The sequence below is a fragment of the Cavia porcellus genome, unplaced genomic scaffold (genome assembly GCF_034190915.1).
Source record: "Cavia porcellus strain 051 isolate PalLab524CR breed Dunkin Hartley unplaced genomic scaffold, mCavPor4.1 scaffold_9, whole genome shotgun sequence".
NCBI classification, from domain to species: domain Eukaryota; kingdom Metazoa; phylum Chordata; class Mammalia; order Rodentia; family Caviidae; genus Cavia; species Cavia porcellus.
Genome location: NW_026947492.1, coordinates 72,210,465 through 72,226,437, shown reverse-complemented (window position 1 = coordinate 72,226,437; position 15,973 = coordinate 72,210,465). Strand labels below are relative to the sequence as shown.

At 39.8% G+C, this 15,973-nt stretch overlaps 1 protein-coding gene across 2 annotated transcripts in view; it reads right to left on the bottom strand.

Annotated features, from left to right (window-relative positions):
* Positions 1 to 15,973, bottom strand: part of Syt9 (synaptotagmin 9) — a 187,714-nt gene that overhangs the window by 54,542 nt on the left and 117,199 nt on the right. For both annotated transcript variants that reach the window (XR_010049865.1, XM_003462437.5), the window contains exons 4-5: positions 3,038 to 3,158; positions 1,528 to 1,699 (exon numbers count right to left, since the gene is read on the bottom strand). Coding sequence is in view for 1 of the 2 variants with exons in the window: in XM_003462437.5 (XP_003462485.3) it covers positions 1,528 to 1,699; positions 3,038 to 3,158 (293 nt within the window). In the remaining variant the exon portion in view is untranslated. The remainder of the gene's footprint in view (positions 1 to 1,527; positions 1,700 to 3,037; positions 3,159 to 15,973) is intronic.

Sequence of the window (15,973 nt, the reverse complement as noted above, 5' to 3'; positions counted from 1 at the left end):
TCTGAGACCAGTTTTTACTCTTTGGCCCAGCCTGATATCCCAACTATGCAAATATACTGGCTCTTACAGCCTTAGCACTAATATTTTTGAAAATTTTCCTGGGTAGGTCTCTGCGTTAGGACAATTTCTTTTTATTAGTGATGTTTTGTTGTTATTAAAATCTTTTCCATAAAGGTATCAGTTATCCTTTAACTCTTTGGAGTCGACGGCCACATATTTTTTTTTCTGCAAAAAATGAGTAATTTTTCTATTTGTGTGTGAGTGGCAAAGAGGATTCAAACATGGGGTTTGTAGCATGAAGGGTATTTGAATCTATGCTCATTAAAATTAGATGTATAAAGAAGCCCCACGGATTCTGTTATGGATTTTTCCAGGCCAGATTCATGAGTTTACTAATAATTAAACTGAGCCAGAGATCACATAATCAGATTTGTCAATGCAAGAAACTTGGCAAATAGCTTGAAAAGTGCTGGCCTAGACGTCCATAGCTGGTGGATAATATCCCCTCCATCCCCTCCTGGGGCTTGACACCACTTGTGTTGTGTGTTGCCCAGAGGAGATGTGACAAGTGTTACTGTTCAGCATGGGCTGTCTCATCCAAGGACAGCTGTGTTGGAAAAAAGTGTTTAGTTCATTGAAGTCGCCTTGATGACATTTCAGAGGTATGTGGAAAAATTTTAGCTACAAATAATATTTGTAAGATTATATTAGAAGTCAGAATGATTTTTTTCTTTTATAATTGTGCCCAGACCACGTGGGAGGTTTCTAATTAAAAAGAGACTTTGCATTTCAGTCTAATGACTGGTTTAACATGTATAATTCCCTGTTGGTACTTCCTTTGCATATTAAAATGACTGTTTTTTAAATCTGTCCTTTAAATACACAATTGGCTACAATGCAGGCTATAAATATCTCTCTGTGCTGTATTAATTAAAAGTCTAGCATCTTATACATTTTAATGTACCCTGTCACCCACACTGATTCTAGCATTTTCAAGAGAACATTTCTGTGTTTGCTTTCAGACTTAAATGGATGGAAATGATCTTTATTAAACAGGCTGCAAGGAGGAAAGAAGGGAAAAAAAGATTGAAGTTAGTATTTGGAAATATTGATGGTCTGGCTAGAGTAATCATTCTACTGTTTTGAGTGGAATCTTTCCCCTAAATGTAGACAGGATTGTGAGGCTGTAGGGAAGACCCAAGGGGTCACAGTTCTCCAAGTGCAGATTCCAGGAGGTATGTAGAGATGGAAAAGGGAAGAAGTAGGCAAATAGCAAGGGTAGAGGCAAAGGAGATAAAAGGAAGGGAAGAAAGACTGGAGGAGCTGAATGAGAGTCACTGTAGCAACCTGAGTCTACGGCATGCTTTGGAAAACAGTGACTCCTTGTCGTCCTGTCTTCCATGTACTACCTGTTCATCATTTCCTGTGGCTTTGGACACCAGTAAAAGCCCATGGCTACTAAGCACTCTGCCCTCGCTGCCCTGGGCACAGCAGACTTGCACTGAGACATAGCTGCAGGTATCTCACCGGTCATAGTCCATGACTGCTATGGACAAGTGGATTTGGTCAATGTTCTCAGGAGGGACATCAAAGACTATGGCTTCATTGTAAACAGGATTCAGCGTGTTCCTCTTGGTGGATGTTTTCCTCTTTTTCAGTCGCCTGCCATCACACATCAGTGAGACTTTCACATAAGGATCTGTACAGAAAGCAGAAGCAGGGGCATTGTGAGGATAAATGAGATTAGGAGTTCACTTGTAGAACTCCTTTACCAGCCTGGTGTTTGAGGATTTTAATTAATGTGGTATCCAGGACAGTGACGAGTTAGAATAATTAAGTCATTCATTCAAAAGAAAGCATAGGACAGTGTCTTCTAAAAATGTGTGAAATTTAAAAATAGTGTAAAAACATCTGTTACAGAATTAAAAAACATTCCAGATAGAATTTGAAACCTGCCTGACTGTGATGGAAATGCACATTGGGCTTGGAGCCCCCAGTTCTAAACCATACCAACAATGTTTTCCTAAAGATCAGGTTTTAAAGAGAAGAATTCCTAGAATTCCTGTCTTCCTAGAGGATAGGGGGATCATCTGGGAGTGAATTGGAGGGGATCACAGAGCTGTGTAAAGGCCAAAGTATGGATACAAAAAGAAAAGTAATTATCCATCACGGAGAGAAAAGACATTGGTTGGCATAGGTGTGACACTGTGATAGAGGGACAGGTGACAAGGCTGACCTCTGCTCCTATTCTGGTCCCTTAGAACCTCACTGCTCCATCTCTCTGTACCTGTACAGACACAATGCCCTAACCCATTACTCATTTCTGGAGGGATGTAGAGGCCAGAGGGGTCACATCAGTTTTTCTGCTTAGAAAAACAGGGCACAGAATACAACACATATCATATCTTTGATTTTGGAGACTATGACCCAGTATGTACTGGGTGTCTGTAACCACATTGAGAGAGTCCCTATCTAGGTTGTTTGTGAATTTCTATCATGGGAACTGCATGTTGAGACAATTTTGGGTTAGGATTTAGAGTTTAAGAGATCATGCTTGACTCAATGAAAAAAACCAAACAGTATAGCTCCCTGATATAAAGATGAGATGGTCTTTTGTCTTCTAGAAGCCTGACAGTGAAATCTGAGGAAGAGGAACCAATAAAAGAAGCCATATCAGCATGTGCAAACTGCAGGTCCCATTCAGATTTATGACTGTATAGTGAGGGAGAAACCATAAGAAAGAATAGTAATAAAATTAACATTATACAGCATCTGTTTTTATGACTTTATATGTATTACTCAAATTTTCAACCACCCCATGAAATACATGCTATTACTCTCATTTTACAGATGGGAAAATAAAGTCCAGAGAGGTTAAATGACTTAAGCCAAGGTCACACAGCTATGAGGCGGAAGGACTGAGATGATACCTAAGCAGCTTGGTTCCAGAACCAATGTGCTTTATTACTGTGTTAAAAATTTCATGACGAATGGCCTTAGAAACAGATGAGGAAGTCTAATTTTGAGGCTGTCTTACCTGATGCTCCTGTTATGTCCATTGCCTTTAAATTCCTTGCTTTTATGATGGTAATGGTCAGTCTACCAGCCGTGGGTAGATAGCAGAGGGAAAACATCAGCTCTCCAAGATCCACATTGTCCTATTGGGAAAGCACAAAGGGAAGCATTACAAAGTGTCTCCAGCTGGTGTGCAGGAGGCACAGCCTCAGGCTCGCACTGGCGGGAACCACTCTGCACCTCTTTTTTCAGCTCAGGAACCTCTGGCATCTCTGTCTTTCAGACCAGATACAGAGAGAAGGGCAAAGAAGCCTCACCTAGAGAAGCACAGCCCATCTTTAGTCAGCAAAGTTGAGCCACACACAGTTGTCCAGAGACTGGCGCTGGTCCCCAGAGCCCAGAACACAGGCTCCAAGGAGGAAGTCGCACCTCTTCAATGGTCCTGCATGGATCCCCAGCATGGCTCCACATATCCACATATCCTATCACAGTTCACACAGAGGCTGCACCGCAGCCCCAGCCTAGCCCAGGCACTCTGCCCGTTGCCCCACATGCCTTCCTGCAGTATTTTATATCAGGCCCAATACACCTATCCTGCTTCCCTACACAGCCCCTCAAATTAGCCAGTTTCTCTGCACACTCCTGCATATCCCCCACCTCCACAATCCCTACTCTCATTCAGAACATTGCAGGCAACCTGTGCCCCCCAGCACATGTTTTCTAGACCCTGGAATCTTCTAGCTCCTCATAGAACTCTACACGAGTGCCAGGCGGTGACCCCCTCATACTTACAGCCCTGGATGTTCCTCATTCTTTGAATTGTCCTGCATGGAAGAGCAGAGCTGCAGCCCCCAGAAACCCCTGCTGCCTATCCCTGCAGTCCCACTTGACACAGTTCTTCCTTTCTCCATACGTGACTTTAAATCACCACTTCCCCTCTTCAGTGGAAGATAGCAACTTGGGCAGCATGCAACCATTCAAATAGGTCAGGAAACACAAGTCTCTTTCTCCCTTTTTTAGCCCACAGAGAGTGTAACCAGGCAGAGAAAAAAAGCCAGTTTATTTAGTTTCAATTTCTGAGAGGTACCTGAGGTTATCACGCTGGGTGCCTGTGTCTAATTAATACAGTTTCATACTGACAGTACTCTGGGGAGTCAGGTCTTTGCCCTCAATATCCACAGCCTCCCCTTCCCTCCTGGATTCTCCAAGGATGTTTCTATTTTTAGAAGCACAGACTCAGCTCTCTAAGGTCACCTCACCCAACCTCTCCAGCTTGACTGCTTCCACAGGAGGATGAGGCAAAGGAATCTATCTGGTGGGTGAGGCAGAGGGATTGCTCTCTGTCTTCATGCACGGGTTGCCTTGCCCAAATAAATTACCTTACCTTGCAAGCCAGGGTCCCCAGGAACCTCTCAAGAGACCCAAGTGGCCAGGTCTTGCCTTTTGGGGAGAGGCTCAGATGGGGGGACAGTCCTACAAGAGCAGGGGTTTTACGCATGGCAGCTTTGTGATGCTGGGCTTGCTATTGTTGGGAGCAAAGTCTGCTCCCTCTGAAGACAGGACTTATCTTCTGCAGGTGACAGAGAGAAAGAGAAGCTACAGCAGTCTACAGGTCATATTTCAGCTTCCTTACTCCTTGGCCCATTCCTTTGCCCTTTGACTGGTTCTCTCACAGATTGCTGCATTGCACCTATTTTATTCTCTCACCTCACCTTGTCCAAAAAATCTTGCTTTTATAGGGGCAACCAAAGTCATGTCTGTGAACATTTGTGGTGAGGATTGTTGCCAACATGTAAAAGGAGAACTGGAGGGGAAAATGGTATACTGTTGATTCTCCTGGAGAAGCTTGCCATGCCCCTTTTGCTAATATGTTTCTTTTCTCTCTCTTTCTCTCTCTTTTTAAATACCACTGGAGATCTTCACTGTCTATCTTATCATCTCTAGTTTTCTTCCAAATAGTTGTCCCCATCTTCACACACATTGAATACATACTGAACATTATAGACCTAATTTAATCAAAACAGGATGATGAAGGCTTTTTAGGTCAAGATCTGACATTGGGGAAGTCAATAATGACTGCCATAATGTCTCTCATTCTCTTCGTAGTAGCTGTCCTTATCTTTATGTCTGAAACTGAACATAAGAGACTAGGCTAATATCATTCTGAACAGTGAATAATAGCATTGCTAGATTTTATATCATAATGCTACAGAATTAGCACTGGGTATCTTAGTGTTTCTTCTTCAGAGTATTTGTTCATTACATCATGCATTCCATAATCTGTTCCCGTAAACTGTTTAGAAATTCTCCTCGTGGGGCTGGGGATTTAGCTCAACGGCATAAGCACCTGCCTTGCAAGCAGGGGGTCGTGAGTTCGATCCCCAGTACCAATAAAAAAGAAAAAAAAAGTGTAAAAAAAGAAATTCTCCTCATGTGAGAATCTCTACATGTATATCTATTCTTTTTGTATTATAGGGAAAAACAGATCAAAACAAGACAACAAAATAAATTTCTAGAAAAATATGAGATGAAAAAGACATATAAAACTACAATATTAGGTGATCTACAGTAGTTACTATGCTTTCTCTTTTCAGTAGAATTTTCAATAGAATTGTCTATTTTCTATTTTCAGTAGAATTGTCCACATCATCAGATATAATATAATTGAACATAGCATTACATAGCTATTTTAATAAAAACACAAATTTGGAGACATTGTAGGACTTCAAAAGCAGTTTATAATCAAACCGGAATGGGTATCTTATTACATCTTGTCATCTTCAGAGTAGTTGCCTCTACTTTTAGACTTGATACTATCAAGCATACCAAATTTGAATAAAATCAGTCAAAGCAAAATAGCAGTCTAACAAACCAGCTTCAAATAAGATCAGTCATAGTAAGACAATGTAAGTAATACAGGGCTTCAGTTTAAGTTAATAGGAAATTAAGGATAGTTGCAGTAGTATAGCCTGATATTTTTGGGATAGCTGTCTGTGCCCTCAAATCTAGTATAAGTAGACAGACTGGAACAAAATAAAATCAAACTAAACGAGCGATAAGACTACTGTGGCTTTTAAATCCTGATACACTAATTAACAATGTCCTCTGCCTTCCTTTTTTAGGTAATTCCTCACCTTTCCTTTTTCAGGATGCTTTGTATATTTTGGGTCCCACTAGTTCCTTTAGTTTTTAGATTAGGGGTCAACCCGTTATCTATCTGAGTGGTGCTGAACCTTTTTACCCCTGAGCATGATCTTGAGCTGTATTCCTTGACTTACTAAAGCCACAGGGTATTCCTTCCTTCTAGCTGTGTAGTTCTACACTGCCCAAAAGTGTCATAACTTTCCAAACTATTTGTGGCTGCTGGATGAGTTGTCCCTATTTCTCTCTGGTTTCCTGTCACATAAAGCATTGTTTTCTCATCTTTGACTTTCAGTTTATTAACCCTCAGGTTAATTTCAGGTTGAGTATATTTCCTATTCAGAGCATCTCAATGGATTCTGCCTTCTAATCTACTCTGCCTGTGTTTCTTTTTGTTAGTATCAAGGCTATCTATATTAGAGATTATAGCCCACCTTCTCTGCCTCATCTCTGTTATTCTATTTTTCTGCTATTATTTGTCCACTTTTTTCCTTCATTCCACTGTCTGCCCCGTTCATTGAGGCCACTCTGCCACTGTTGCTGGAATCCTGGTATTTTTTTTTTTTTCTCTCTCTCTAGAATGTCCTTCAGTATTTTTTGTAGGGTTGGATTGGTGGCGATGAACTCCCACAGTTCCTCCTTATTTTGGAAACATCTTATTTCTCTATTAATTTTGAGAGAGTTTTTCAGGGTACATCAATCTGGTTTGGAAGTTATTTTCTTTCAGGGCTTGGACTATTTCCCCTCAGGCTCTTCTCGATTTGATAGTTTGTGTTGTTAAGTCTGTCATTATTTTGATGATTTTTCCTTTGTAAGTGATCTGCTTCTTTTCTCTGGCTCTTTTAATATTCTGTTCTTGTGGTGGATTTCTGGAATCTTGATTATTATATGGCTGGGTGTAGATCTGTTTTAGTTGTAGTTGGTTGGAGTTCTGTATGCCTCGTTTATCTGGATATCATTTCTTTTTCCTATGCTTGGGAAGTTTTCCTTAATTATTTCTGTGAATAGCCTTTATATTTCATTTGTGGTGACTCATGCTTCTTCGTTCATGTTTTTTATTCTTAAGTTACAGATCCTCTTGTCTTCTAGCCTTTGAATTGTTACTTCCTGGTTCCTTGTTATTTTTAAGAGGTCTTTTCTTTCATGATCACACATTGTAAATCTCTCTTCAAGTTTCAAATGACTAACTTTAGTTTCTGTCAAGGCATTTTGCCAGCTTTCAATGGAGTTTTTAATTTCCTGGTAATCTCTTTGGATCTGTATCATGCATTCTAGATTTTGTTTATATTCTTCACCAAAGGTTTCTCTTCCTTTTCTGGGTTCCTCCATTCTTCCATCTGTGTTTTCTTAAGAGGGGCTTAGCATTTCTTTTATTTATCTTTTTATATCTTGCCTCCCTTGGATTAGAATTTCAGTTTTAAGTTCATTTATGAAGTCACTAAGGTATTTCTTTATGTCCGCTGATGTTGTGGCCAATATTGCATGATTGCTGCACTGGTTCTCTTCTGTATTTACCTCTCCTGGGCTTATTTTCCCAGGGTCAGTGGCTGGAGGTTTTGTCTTATCCATTGCTGTTGTCATGTTTCTGGTTTCTTTCAGACAGGTGTGTGGTGGTGGTGTCAAGCCCTCTCCATATTGCTTACAGTTTTTCCAAAGCATGCTGCCTGGGGTTTTGCTGCCCTCTCCAGTTTGCTGTTATCTGAAGTGCATGCAGGGACTGTGGCCTAACTGCTCTTCTCCGAGCCAGTCATCCAGCAAGTGCCTTCAGCAACTTAGCCTGTGCTTTGCGGACGTCACAGGGTTGGAACAATTTTCATCCCTGGCTATTGGGTCCCAACCAGGGGCATGACTGAGCCCAAGCTGATCCCACCAGTCTTCTCTAGGCCAGGGGCAGCTGACTGATGCCACCGCGGCACCAGACTCTGCCCCACTCCACGATGTCTTCCAGCCAGCCTCACCTGCTGTGGGACCCAATTTCCAGCACTCACCACGAATTAATGCAGCTCTCTACTTTGGCTCCACTCCATGCTGCACTGTGTCCTTTTGCCAAGGGCCTGCCAAGGGCCCGCCAGAGGCCCGGGACTCACCAACTCCCATTATTGGTGGCCATGGCTTCAGCGTGACCTTGAATCGTACAACTCAACGGTGCACCCAGCACAGTGCGGGACCAGTCTCAGTGAGTGCGTACAGCTCCAGTCCTCCACCTGCATTTTTCCTTCCTCTTCCTATTTTTCTTTTTGTTTCAGATTCCTGCTGGGGTCGTGAGAATAGCCTCTCCACTCGTCAGGTCCTCTCCACGTTGTCAAATTCTAGCGTCTGAGCTGTTTTTCCCAGAGAGGCTCTCTACCCAGCTACCTAGCAAGCCGCCATCTTCTTCTCCAGTTTTGCTAATATGAACTGAGTTGTTCCCATTGTTGGAGAAGCTAAGGTTCTTACTGTCACTGAGGATGGCTGTGGTACTTTTTGGGGGAGCTCTGATCTTTACTTTGAGTGTCGCTTACTGCCTGCAGTGCAGATTCCTCAGGATGCTAGCACAGATCCTTCATCCTGCTGGCACAGACTTTCTAGTTTCCACCACTGACCTTTGGGCCATCTCAGTGCAGATCCTCGATACAGACTTTCATGACACATTGTCATGGGCCCTAGGTCTGCAGCTGGACTCATGGAGGACATTGCCATGGGATCTAGGCCCTCAGTTGGATCCTTTAGGTCTCTATTGTGTGGATAGATCTCTTGCATTCTTCTGCATTTGACTTTTTAGGTAATATAACAAAAAGATCTTATACATTATGTGTCCAATATTAACTCTATTGTTTTGTCACTCTGACTACAACAACACTCATAATCAAGCCCCTTAATATATATTTTCTGAGGGCCTGCACTATGTATATAACTCATATATAAAGTCTGGGACATGCAAACTCACTCAGTTCAGTCCATGCCCTCAAGGCTGATGTGCATAATTAAATGTGACGTGTCAGATTATTTCTGTACTAAGTATGTTTCATTTTTTTCCCAAAATAGACCCTATTCATAAATATTTATGCTATAGGACTATTTGCTTATGAGTTAAAAAAAATCAAATCTCAGACTTGATAGTGTACTCAGAATGTGACCTATAGTTAAAGCTCACATTTATACTTTTTCAAGTAAAAATAAAAATTAAAGGAATTGCTATAAAAGAAGAAATGCTTGGTTTGGTCTCTAAGTGATTTAAAAAGAAATCTAAAATTTTCCAAGTTATAAAAATAAAATGGTAGGGGCTGGGGATTTAGCTCAGCGGCATAAACGCCTGCCTTGCAAGCAGGCAGTTGTGAGTTCGATCCCCGGTACCGATAAAAAGGAAAAAGACAATAAATAAATAAATAAATAAATAAATAAAATGATAATAAAATCAATACAGAAAATTTCGAGTAAACTAGTAAAATATCCCTTTTCTCAGCTCTATACCTACTATACCACTTCTTTCCCCAGAATAATACAGTGAATAATCATCCACATTTTTTCCTTTCATCCATCCATCCATCTATTTATCCATTCACTTATTCCTTTAATATCTGTTACACTGTGAGTTCAGCACTGCTCTTTCCAGATTGGGAGCCGAATCTGCAGTGATGAACAACATCACGGGGTACGAATGTGTAAATCTTGATGTTTGTAAATATTCCCTTAGACCACTGGTTTTCAACCAGGTGCAGCTGTGCTCCCCCAAAATACATTTGAGAAAATTTTGATTGTCCAAATCAGGAGGATGATAACATAAAACATCCAACAATACAAAAAGAAGCCTCTCCCTACAAAGAGTTATTTGGTACAAAATGTCAATGGGGCCAAGGTCGAGGAACTCCGATTTACACAGAAGGGCATATACTCTTAATGAAAGTTTTCCTCAAATGCTGATAAAAGTCAAATGCAAAGGAATGGTGAGGTATCTGGCTTCTTTGTCAGCCTGACAGGAATCAGATACATAGAAGTTTCACCAGTGACTGACTGCCCATGAGAATACAAGGGGAAGGAGAATGTCATACAAAGAAATGCTTCATTTGCTCCTGCTTTGTGTGACCAAAATTCAGAACTGTTGGCAAGATATTTTGGGAATTTTTGAGCAAGCATGTGTGAACTCTCTATCTAACAACTGTATCCCCTTCCTGTGATGTTTGCCAGGGGTGCGTGGTCTAACTAATGTACTTTTACATTCTTCTTCTTTCCTTCCTCTGGTGAATTTCTTCCCAAATCCATGAAGTTCTAGAAGCATTGCTGCAAGAATTTAGGGATCAAAATGTTAATTCTCCTGTGCTTTCTTAGGACAAAGAACAAGGATATAAACCAAGCAGGATCACTTCAAGTTATCCCTGGCACTGGAAAATCAATATAGAGAAACAAAACTTCTCATTTTGTTGGGCTTATTCATTGTAAGATACGAGAATACAATTGTTAAAAAGTTAACCTACATAAGCTAAAGATACATACTATACCCAAAGGAAACACTAAAATAATACAACAAGGAGTTGTAGTTAGTAAGCCAACAAAGGAGAGAAAATGGGTGTTTTAAAATATCCAACTAACCCAAAAGAAGACAAGAATAAAAAAAGGCAGAGAGAAGACAAAATCAACAAAAATTGTAGTATAAACATAAGACAATTTTTAAGATGGTAAATTTAAACTGAACTATTTCAATAACAACATTAACTATAAATGAGCTAAATATTTACATTTTAAAGATCCTGAAGCGAAGACATATAGTGCAATTAAATTACTGAGGCTTAGTTCAAGTCTTGACTCATCACTTAACAATTCTGTAACCTTAGATAAGGTAAGCGATAAGCGATTTCTCCATTCCTTAGTTCTGTTCTCAGCTTTCTCATTTGAACCTTTTTTTTTTTTTTTTGTATGGGATTGAACTCATGACCAGGCAGGCGTATAAATGCCACAGAGCTAAATCCCTGGCCCCTCAGCTTTATCATTTGGAAAACAGAATTAATACCTAAAATACAAAGGATGTAAAAAAAAAAAAACTTTTAACATATACATACAGTAGATAGAATGTGGCTGCTATTACTATTATTACCCTCACAAGTGTTAGGATTCAGAAAATGATACCCCAAAATAGGGTGCTTCCCCATGCTAAGTACTTTGAACTAAAGGACACGGAGGACCTCAGAAGCAATCTCTTTCTGACCACCTCCTGCCATTCTTTATCTATTACCCTTTCTCATTAATGGTGGCTCAAAGAAACTAGAAACTCTTTTTGTCAAACTAGTTCTTAGAAACTAAAACTCCTCTTCCTCAAAGCCAACCATAAAACCTAGAAAGATTCCTCCCTGCCTTTCTATTTTGGAGTTGGCCATAAAGAAATTGTCTGACCTATTTTATCTGATAGTAGGCCATTAAGACCCTTATTCCAGAAAGGGTCCTGCATTATACTCAGGAGGAAAGAATACAATACAAAGAGGCCAAGAAGATCTGAACAAATGTGTGGTTGTGATTCCTTCCATCAGTCTAAGGAGGTAGGCTACACTCAATCATATTTCTATACGCTGTCCATTATTCTTCAAACATAAGCATAAAAATATGTTGCCCCAAGTCCTATGCCTTCATTTTTGAAGCCTCATTTGAAATTTTGGTTAAATAAATTTGTTATGCTTTTTTCCTGTTAATTTGTCTTTGTCAGTTTTTGTTTGAGAACTAGTGAGAAGCCCTAGAAGGGTTGAAGAATTTTTTCCTCCATACAATAGTCTGTGTACTCTTTAAAGGTGAAAGCCTACTTGTTCACCTCTCCCAGTGGGCTGCCACGCAGTGATGACTTTTTTTATTATTATTTTCTTTTTCTCTCTCTCTTTTTTTTTTTTTTTTTTTTTTTGGTGGTACTGGGAATTGAACCCAAGGTTTTTGCACTGAGCTACAGTTCCAGGACTTTTTGTTTTGTTTTGTCTTATATTTCATTTTGAGACAGTGTCTTGCTAAGTTACCAAGTATCTCAGGCTGGGCTTAAACTTGTGATTCTCTTTCCTCAACATTTAAGAGCCTGGGATTACAGGCATGTATCATGACACTTGGCACTACATCTTACACTAATGAAGTCATGAACAAACGAAGAGGTATAAGGATCCTTAGACATGTGTTGCACTCTTAGTAGCTTCCTGGGGCTTTTTGTTTAAATGTCCAGTGAGCCACCAGCCTATGAGACATCTGGTCTCTCATTTCCTGCTCCATCCCCACCCACCCTTTACCAGCTCACTGAGAAATCCTGATCTTAAAGAAAGTAAATCCTGTTCTTTCAAAAGTAAAACAACAACAGCACCAAAAACACTTTGTAAGACACAGCAGCAAAAACTCATTTATCCAGTTCGTGTACTTCTATTTGCAACATTCTCACAAGTCCTACACTAATGGCCCAAACCTGGTCCACCTTACATAGCTGCCATTAATGATGCAATCACTCTGTTTTCTCAGAAATCCAACTGTATTCCCCATACTTTCTCCAGACATGACAAAATTGGCAAAAATGTCCTTTTTCAGTGACAGATTCTACAAATAATTAGCATGCACTGTTAAAGTAACTGTTGATTGCACTTTATTTATAGATATTAACATGATTAATTGCATTGGAAGTGGGCCAGGAGGATGACACTTTCTGAGGTGGTGCTGAGGCACAAGTGAGTCCACAGCCTCCACAGGATGGTGGGAGAGGGACCTGTACCTTTCTTCTGTCTGCCGTAGTCCCTATAGATTCTGAGTCTAATTCTGTAAAACTGATCTCCTTTGGAAATAATTTTCTTTGATCTGTGATATATTTAGCTAGGAATGGACAAGATAATAACACGAAATATTCAAATACATGTTTACAATGAACAAAACCAAAATTCATAGCACTATTTTTATCTAGTCTTATCCAGTCTCCTGGCTGAATGTAGAACTTATATATGGATGACTCTAACATTTGCAATTCTACCCAAGTCTCTTATGGACTCATATATTCAAGTGTCTTCTTTAGATCTCTATTTAATAATATTTTTTAAATGGAGCTAATTTCCTTGTCCTGCTTCTAGCTTGCCTACCCAAGCCTTCCCCATCTTGGTGTGGTAAAAACCTCCTTTCACAAGATGAAACTAAAAACCTGGTAGTTATCATATTTATGTTCCTCCTTTTCTTTCATCCTCCCACATCTGCAAGTCATGTCAATTTTCCCTCCCAAAATATCTAGAGTGTGCTCAACTTTCTCTTTCTCTATGATGATATCCCATTTCAAAACCCATCATCCTTCACATGCACTACTACACAATTGTGAAGGCAAAAGGAGAAATGAAGGCAGAGGGCAGAATGCTGGCTCTGACATGCTCATATTATAGGATTCTGACCGACAGCTCATGGCTGCTTAAGGCAGTAGGAAGCTCTGTGGGTTGCTTCCACACCCTTTTGCCTGTACTCCAGCATGTCTCTTGAGTTAGGTCTAACGTAATGATGAGTACTGAGGGCATGCTTCACGAAAGGACTGTACATGGTTCCTTACGTCCCATACAATGAATGGGGTTTTCCCCTCTCAGGGTTCTAGAGTAAGACCCCAAGGCTGGAGAGCTCCCATCACTTCTACGCCCACAGGCCATACCCACCTGCTTACCCTAGTGCTGCAGTGGCAGATGGGCATGATGATAACACAAAGAAGAATTTAATGACAATAAGAATGGTAACTGGTGATCTAGGCAACCTCTTTCCCTCTAAAAATAAGTGCTTCTGAGCTGTCTGGAATCACAGGATGTCTGGTTTTGGACTGCTGGGATTCGAGAACTTCATATTTCAAAACACATCTAAACCAGGGAAGATGTGGTGAATTTCGCAGACATTCCCTCCAGTGACATAGCTAGAGAACAATATTTCACAGAAGGTTTACTTGGTACCTAGTTTTTCTCAGCAGTAGAGAGAAATGGTGTCTGCCTCCTACGATGACAGGACAGAGCTTCACCACATGGCAAGGGTTGAGGGCAATTCCTGGCAGACAAGGAGACCATATGCCCACGAATAAAAAGCTGAGCTTTTTTCCCAAGTAAAGTAAGCTTGATGCTCATCTCAGGTATGTTATCAGGATTGATAAGCTGTAGTTTTTGAACCCTTCAAAAATCATCAGTCATAATAAGTTCATTAAAAATAAATAAGCGCCAGACAAACATCACTTACTTTTTAAACTTGGGCTATTGGCCTCACAGATCAGGGAGTTTTTGTTAGTCTAGTAAATGTGATCTTGGCTTGATGTCTGATAAGCTTTCTTTAGATATCCTTATAGATAATCTGGATGATGTAGCACAGGTTTTGGTTAAAGAGAATTCATATCTAGTTGGACAATTTTTTTTGAGACGAGGTCCTGTTATGCAGTTCAGCCTAGACTTGAATTCACTAGGTGGTCTTGGCTGGTCTTAAACTCATGGTGATTCTCTTGCTTCAACCTCCTGAGCTTTAGGATTACTGGTGTATATCACCAGGCTTGGCCGGACAATCATATTTTTAAAGATTGCCAGTTAAAACTACCTGGGTATCATCCAGTTCTGTAATTTTTCATCAATGGTTTAGAGAGAAAATAGAACTTGGGTATGTCACAACAGATAAAATAAGTGTATTGGAGTCCACGTTTAAGATCTATAAAAAGTCTAACAAACAGGAAGATAGATAAAGCCTAGCAATACAAATTTATCGAGATAAAAAATGATTTGAAGGCCTAAAAAGTCAATGATGTATTCTCTAGAGAAGACAAAACCTAATGCTTGTGAAAATAAAAGGCTTATGATTTAATCTTACTTTGGATCAAAATGTGATAAACCTGCCAAAAACTAATTTTACTTTAGGCTGTATAAATAGAAGTATAGTTTGAAGAGAAAAGATATATATCAGACGTTAAGTTACTTAGAACATCTGTTCTGTTCTGTGCATCTTGATTTTGGAGAAAAGCAAATTGTTGGAAGATAGTGATAAGAGCAACTACTATGGGAAAGAATCAGGACTATATGAAGAACAATAAGGAGCTATTAAGCATTACGGGAAGCATTCAAAGAACATAAGATTCCTGTTAGCATTAATTTGAATTGGTGTCACACAGAAGAGAGGCTAGATATGTTCTTAGTGGTCTCACTAAGGTTTAGACTAGGTCCGTAAAGTGGCAGTTGCAGTAAAATTTAGAATCTTCCCTGGCATTTCCAAACATGAGCTGTCTGTCTGGAAATATTGAGTTCCTCATGTGGCTAGCAAGTTTCTCTGCTTTAGAGAAGAATCAAGTATCAGGAAGGGGTCTTTTTAGTCCAGATCTCCTTATCTCAGACATTAGCTGATAAGTAAGGGGAGACAACAGATTTCTGAAGCAAGACTGCTAATGAATTGTGATTAAGAAGATAGGGTTTGGTGGAATGTAGAATTGTATTTGAAGGGAAGATTTGGAGATTAAGGCATCAAAAACGTGAAGACTGTTGACTAATAATGCTTAAGTCTGCATTCTTGGAACCTGTGAACTTTATAAGGGGACAGGAGAAAGAAAAAATTAATTCCAAGCCTTGGTGCCCCTGGGTAGGAATTTGGAATTCTGGAAACTTATTTTTTCTTAACATACTTCCTTAATAGATTCTTTGAAATTCACATGTGATTTCCTTAATCCTTCTATTTTCCCAGGGAGCATGTCTAGCCAAAGAGAGTCTAGCTAAAACAAAGAGAGCAGTTTCAAAAATCAAAGGGCTACAGAGGCTTTAGTGTTTACTTTGAATGTTCAATGTTCCTATTCTGAAAAGAATTTTTACAGATTTATCAATTCTCAATTTAAAAAAAGTAATTGCAGTTGAAA